Source organism: Gymnoscopelus microlampas (assembly GCF_963454915.1).
Source record: "Gymnoscopelus microlampas genome assembly, chromosome: 18".
Lineage (NCBI taxonomy): Eukaryota > Metazoa > Chordata > Actinopteri > Myctophiformes > Myctophidae > Gymnoscopelus > Gymnoscopelus microlampas.
In genome coordinates, this window is record NC_139955.1 from 12,370,468 (window position 1) to 12,377,903 (window position 7,436).

General features: G+C 43.0%; 1 protein-coding gene across 1 annotated transcript in view; it reads right to left on the minus strand.

Moving 5' to 3' along the window:
• Window positions 1–949: 949 nt before the first annotated feature.
• sh3bgrl (SH3 domain binding glutamate-rich protein like) overlaps window positions 950–7,436 on the minus strand; it is a 23,804-nt gene continuing 17,317 nt past the window's right edge. The window contains exons 2-4 of the mRNA XM_084042162.1: window positions 4,960–5,145; window positions 3,717–3,797; window positions 950–2,281 (exon numbers count right to left, since the gene is read on the minus strand). Of these exons, the coding sequence (XP_083898288.1) occupies window positions 2,246–2,281; window positions 3,717–3,797; window positions 4,960–5,145 (303 nt within the window). The 3' untranslated portion in view covers window positions 950–2,245. The remainder of the gene's footprint in view (window positions 2,282–3,716; window positions 3,798–4,959; window positions 5,146–7,436) is intronic.

The following is a 7,436-nucleotide window of genomic DNA, read 5'->3' on the forward strand; positions in this document are numbered from 1 at the left end:
TCTCTTCTCCACTTGTCCCTCCCAAACATTTTGGTCTAGTTTTTATTTGTTGAAATTGTCAGTATATTTAGTCATAGTTTTAGTCATCATAGCTTAGTTTCTATTTAGTTTTTGTCAGTGAAAAAAGGTGGCCCACCAACATTTTTCATCATAGTTTTAGTCGACAAACTCAACACTGCTCCTCCCGCCCAACACGCCCTGCTGACAGGTGCCGCCCAAGCCCGTAGGAGTTTGTGCAATGGCAAATATCGCCCTCCCTGCTTTATGTGGTCTCGAATTCAACACAACAGTCTGTTACACGTGGTAACGTACTGAAAGGTCTTTGATCATTTCATCGAATGTCATTTACAGCAGGGCTCACACTGGCATGACTTGCCCCATTAAAGGGCTTAAATGCAGTTAAATATATTTATACATTTAACCACTTAAACCCTATATTCTTCATTGACAGGAGTCTATTCTCGGTCCCCTCCTTTTTCCCCTCTATAACAAATCTCGTTGTTGAAAAGAGCCGATCTACAAGGTTGGCTTGTAGATAGGCTCTTTTCGCCAAATGTTCGCCCCCAGAATAGGGACACAAGGGTTCATGTGGCTAAAGGGAAGATGCGACAATCTCTGTGATGATTTATCTGTATTGGTCTTGCAGTTACTGCAGTGCTTGAATGTGCAATTATCACCATAAAGTAATTAACACCATAAAGTAATTGTTTTTAATACATTTTAGGAGTCCGGTTGGTTATTGATTGAATGTTCTGAAGTATTCTCCCAGATGCTTAACAGAAGGGACACAGAAACAAAAGAGTGTGTTAGAAGGTGATAGAGATAGAAGGAGAGAGAGAATATAAATGGCTTATTTTCATTTATAGACCATAAACACGTGTGACGCGTGTCATTAAATTGTGCAATAACTATAGTAGGCCTGTGTAATACTAACCAGTAAAAGTCAGAGTCAGTAAACACAATCTTTTTATTATACATAAAAAATAACACTTTTCATTGAGAAACAGGATGGGGCACATTCACTTCGTGGCATCAAGGTACTGTGATTAAACAGTTATAATAAAGAATGGGGGAAAGCCATTAGAATCAGTTATGTTGTTTGACTTTTTCATGTATTTTGCATGTACTTTTTCATGTTTGTCCAGAGAAATATGAGCAGATGTAAGGTTTGAGGTTGATTTTAGTACCAACACAAAGTGAAACAGAAAGCTTACAGAAAAACAAACTGTTCTCTCTCACTTCCCTAAAACGATACAAAAAAATATATAAATTTATATGATGCATCCCACTCCCCTGCTACCTTTTACAGACGGCTCTGGCCCTGTATTCTCATTTAACATGACTCACAGAAAACAGTTCTGCAATTACACACAGCATTAAGACGAAACGAAGGCAATAAAAACCTCAGGCAACTCGGGGAAACCCTTCTCCAGGAGGTGTTGAAGGTTTGGACCGTGACACAACCGGGATGTTTCATTCACAACTATCATGGACATTTATCCACCGAGACGAGTACAACAGATACAAAACGTACTTAACAATACGTTCACTTTTTTCCCTCTTTTTATTTTCTTACGGTTCTGAACCGTTGAATTACTCATTTCCCTTAAAAGTTGGCAGTCGGTGTCTAAAATGACTGACTAAATGACTGATTAGGTTTTCTGATGTCAACAGAACATGGAGGGCGTTGACGGGCAACATTGTGGCTTCGTTTGCAGTAATATTTCTTCCACGGAATCTCTGGCAGTCATCGACTCATCTCACACCGGAAGGAAATTAACAGGAGATGTCTTGCTGAATTGTTACCGGCTGACTTGGATTAATGTCCTATATCTGTGTCACGTGGATTTAGGAGACCCGGGGTGGGGGGGGGTACATTTTGTGTACCATTTCGTGCTCGTGGCTAGGCGTGGAATGGCCTGTCTTAGTAAATTAAGGATCTTTGTTAATATTCACGCCAAAGGTTTGATTGAGTTGTGGTTAGGCCAATAGGCTTAGTGGCTGAGGTTAGCGGAAGGAAGCAGAGCACTTCCTCTTTACCCATCATGCTCTGCTGTAGTACCTCCTCTCACAAGGCACAGCTGGACGACACAGTCATTTACAAATATGGAGTTTAACACCACCTGGATCGAAGCTGAGAGAGCTGGTTATTTATGATCTCTTTTTTTGTTTTCTTCTTGTTTTTTTTTCAGGGTCTAGTCCAGGTCTGTCTGGGTCCTGGTCTGGGTTCTGGTCCAAGGTAGAACTACTGCTGTTCCCTCTTTGCTAGAGCCTCAGCCTCCTGGAGGGAGACAGATGGAGGGAGGGAGAGAGAGAGAGAGGGGAGAGAGGTGTTAAAATGGAGGGCATTAGTTTATTCTTCCACCACAATGTGACACAGGAAAGCCCCTGTGTTTCTATGGCAACAGTCAGACCTCCCTGCAGTACCTCTCACTGCAGACAGGTGGCGGCAGACAGGAAATGTAAAGGAGGCCGGCCTGGGTGTAGGGATTATGTAATGTTTAGTGTGTGTGTGTGTGTGTGTGTGTGTGTGTGTGTGTGTGTGTGTGTGTGTGTGTGTGTGTGTGTGTGTGTGTGTGTGTGTGTGTGTGTGTGTGTGTGTGTGTGTGTGTGTGTGTAAAACATGTGTTCAATCTGGCCATAGGGCTGGGCAATATGCAGAATTCTCCCATATTTCAATACACTATGAAACATGAATATATACACACTTTCATTCCAACCGACAACAGTGTAAAGGAATATGTTTCTCCCAAAAATCCTCTCCTCACTGGCTCTCTGCTCTTTAACCTGTGAATATTGTGATACAACCCTTACAGTATAAGTCATGTCTCCCATATGGTACTATGATAATAAACAGTACCCAATAATCCAGTGAGGCAGGAAGTAGTGTGCAGGAATGTTTTTACAGCTCTCTTTCTCTCTCTCTCTCATGTACAGTGTGTTGAGAGGAATTACCTTACCTTAACTTTGTATTGCTTAAGCTTATCCAACCCACCCTGCCTCCCCAGACACAAACCAGGGTTCATATCACACGCACACGCACGCGCACACACACCCGCACACAGCTACTGTCCCTCTGGGCTATGGCATATAGCAGAACTAGCCAATCACAAACATTTGAGTTCACCGGTGCATTGCAAGCCGACATTATATTAACATTAACATACACATTAATAAATGTGACAACATAAACATACCCCAGCAACTGTTTTAACCCCAGAAAATATGAATATCTGCGCGTAGACACGACTCAGTACAAGCTGTCAGAGAGAGTGATGGAGAGAGCTGGACCAGCACGTTTTTCTGGGTCAGGGCCCACAAAACCTGTTGTACCTGTAGTGAAATGACTTAATGCAGTATATACATTATCATAGTATTTGGAGGACAGTCTATGATGTCAGGAACATAACGTCATATCGATGACATCAATGATCTCCATATGTGGCCATCAATGGGACACAGACAGACAAGACATCCAGACAGACAAATACAGAGATTTGTGGATTTATAGATATTTCCGGACAACCGCTGATCCGACCGACTTTCCGTTCGCCACATCACTCCCTTGGGTCCTCGGCGATACAGATGCCAAGTTTGAAGTCGATCGATCGGACGGTTCTGGACCTATGCGGACACGGACACACACACACACAGACACAGACGCAGACACGCAGACAGACAGTCAGTGAGTGTTGTGTGCATTTATAGATAGATACCTTGGAGCCTGGGGGAGCAGTCATACCCAGAAAGGCATAAACGGCATTGTCCTCTCTGGCATCGAAGAACGCCTCATAGTTCTGGAACAGAGAAGAGTGCAGAGAGAACTTAAGAAGGGCCTCCCGAGCCGAGCTGGCGGGATCGATCTGGGATCGGTTTACTTTGGATCCCTGAACTCTTGAGCTCTGGGAACGCTTAATGTGAAGCAGATGTCAGGTCAGGTCAGTGCCCAGGGGCGGCCATATAGCTAGGTCTATGACGAGCTCTATTGTTGGATATCAGCGGATGCGCCGTGTTTGTTCAAGGAGGGCCGTGAGCGGGAACTGAGAATGTGACGACCAGGTGCCTGTTTACTGGGCTGGACCAATGTGCTCTATCACTATTATTCTGTTGTCTTTCACCATTATAATAGTCTATTAAAGGGATAGTTCACCCAAAAAAATGCTTTTTTTCTATCGATTAGTCACCCCGTGGAGACTTGAATTCATGGATATTGTTTTGTTTTCGTCGCATTCCTAAGCCAATAATTTGACGACCAGCGGACTGGTAGGCAGCGGTACCGGTAGGAGACTCTTTGTGTCTCCTACCGGAACCGCTGCCGCTCACAACGAGCAATGTAGATTGGCTATTGTCTAAACTTTTTTGAAACATTTTGATATATTTTTTAAAAGATTTAGAAAATCTTCCTATAATGACATGCCCAAGATAGGGATGCCGGAGTAAATATGCAAACATCTCTCTCTTGTTCTCTGTCTCTCTGTTTCTGTATTTGTCTTACACAAACATGTCCCTCTCTGTCATACTATTGTTAAGTATCTGAGCAAGCAGCTCACTATTTATTTTGTGTGTGCGTGACATTCAATCCAGCAGCACATCCTCCAGGCTGGCGGATGTGAAGTGTCTATTAGCTAGGTTAGGATGGCTGGATGCTGATGCAGACACACTGCAATTAATGGCTTCATTTTAAAGTAAATGTAAAACTTAAAAACTTAAAACTGCGTGTGTGCGTGTGTGTGTGTGAGTGCGTGCATGCATGCTCATATCTAGGACTCTGTGTGTGTGTGTGTGTGTGTGTGTGTGTGTGTGTGTGTGTGTGTGTGTGTGTGTGTGTGTGTGTGTGTGTGTGTGTGCGTGCGTGCGTGCGTGCGTGCGTGCGTGCGTGCGTGCGTGCGTGCGTGCGTGCGTGTGCTCATATCCAGGACTGTGTGTGTGTGTGTGCGTGTGTGTGTGTGGCCCTCTCACCCCACAGTATTTGCTCTCATTGAAGATCTGTGGGGGCAGGACGTTCCCAGTGGCCGGCCGCCACTCTTCCGGAACGTTCTCCCGCATCCACTTCCTGTTGTCCTCGTTCGCCGCAATGTCACACTCCTCAAACTCAATCTTATTGACTGAAAGGAATCCCATCAAATCCTGCTGCTGCTTCTTGATCTGTGTGGGCAGGGGGGGGGGGAATGGGCAGGGGGAGGAGTCAGTGGACAGGGGGAGGAGTCAGTTAAACTTTGTCACACAACACTCTTAATGCTCAAAAGTATTTTCAAGTCATTTTTGTTGTCCTACATAAAAAAACTATGAATTGGTCTTTAAACAGTACAAAACCATTCAGATACAAAACAAGCTAATATAAGATAATATCAGATGAAAGAAATAATATTTCATATGATGTATCATATATTATATTATACAACATACTACTTGTTACGTATTACGCAGCTGTTCTATTAATGTGAAATGATTTCAGCATTATATTTCAGCTGAGGGTCTTTGTCCTGCATTTGGTTTTGCTGTGGAAATGAGGAGGAAGCTTCTCCTCTCCTCAGAATCACAATCCTCTATATCACAGGTTTACACCAGGTGCATTGTTTTTTGGGGGAAGGGGGAGAAAAGGGGAAAAGAAAGAACCACTCCCCTCTCCTCTCCTCTCCTCTCCTCTCCTCTCCTCTCCTCTCCTCTGTGTCCTCTCCTCCACTCCCCTCTCATCTCCTCTCCTGTCCTCCCCTCCCCTCTGTCTCTTCCCATCCCATCCCCTCCCCTCCCCTCTCCTCTCCTCTCCTCTCTACCCTCCAGACAGCAGACAGACATCACTGGTAGGCTGTTACTAAGATACCATCTGGTCATGAGGAAATGCATTGTTGGGATACAAGTAGTGGTGAAACCATTCATAAATATCAATGAATCGATCAATGGAAGATTTTAGAAATATTTCTAGCATGTGCTGTTTAATGCTTAGAAAATGCTTAGAAAAAGACATTCATATGTTTTTGACTGATGCCTATTTGGGTTCATGTGATGAACATTTACCATACTTTTGCACTTTATCACCCTGTTTTAATATAATTGTAATTATAAAGATTACATGAATAATCAAACCTCTGATCAATTATGAAAATAATGGTTGGCTGCAGCCCTGTAGAGATGCAAGACAGAAGAATATATAGGAGGAGGAACTGGACGTGAGATTAAGAGAGGAACTGAGTGTCGACTTCCTTTGTAACACACACACACACACACACACACACACACACACACACACACACACACACACACACACACACACACACACACACACACACACACACACACACACAGGCATATCAGAACCACAGATACAATCTCACGAGTCACTACACCAAACCTACAACAGACATATGAAATTACACAGTAAAATCCTGAGTGTTCATTTAACCCTGACATTTGTACGCAGACTTTACAGCGTAAAACAACTTCTGTGCCAAATACAGAAGAGGAAACCGAGGCATTGAATCGTGCTGCGTTTGGTCGATTTGTTCTAGATTAGAAACTGTACCTTTTATTGATCCAGCACAGCAGTAAAAGTGACAGATACAGGGCATGGAAGTACAGTGTAGTACAGAATACAGAATAAAGATACCCTCAAACAAATATTAGTAAAAGTAGACACTGTCAATAAATAATAAAGCATACAGACATATACACTCTATACCAGTGGTTCTCAAACCTTTTCATGTCAAAATGATATGCATTTGGCCACGGACCCCCATCTCATAATATTTTGTTCCAGGGACCCCCCAGAAGCAAAGTTTGAGTTACGAATGTTCGCTTAAAAAAATATTATATTGAAAGATTTTCACAAATTTCCCCTATTTAAAAAAAAATAGCAGATATACAAGCTCATAGCGCGGCACTCGGTGCCGCGCTATGAGCTTGTAGATCTGCTATTTTTAAATAGCCAAAGTATAAAATATGGATAAAAGGGGTTCAAATTGTGATGCTTTATTCATAAATGTAGCTGGGGACCCCCTGGTACCCCCCAAGGACCCCTGGGGGTCCCCGGACCCCACTTTGAGAACCAATGCCCTACACAGTCACCCTGCCTGATGCAGAACAAGAAGGAGAGAGCTCTGCGTGCTATGCAGGTCTCTGTATCCAGAGCAATGAGCAAAGTTGTTTGGGAACAAGGAAGTAGGGCACTAATGACCCAGTGGTGTAAAGTAACTCAGTAGATTTACTCAAGTACTGTACTTAGGTGTAATTTTGAGGTATTTTTTACTTTACTTGAGTATTTCCAATTTCCAGTACTTTTACTTCTACTCCACTACATCTCAGAGGCAAATATTGTACTTTCACTCCACTACAATCATTTGAACATTTTAGTTACTAGTTACAAAACATACAGTACCCACTTCAACCCTAAACACATTTTGGCCATTTTAAAATAGCAGATCTACAAGCTCACAATGCGT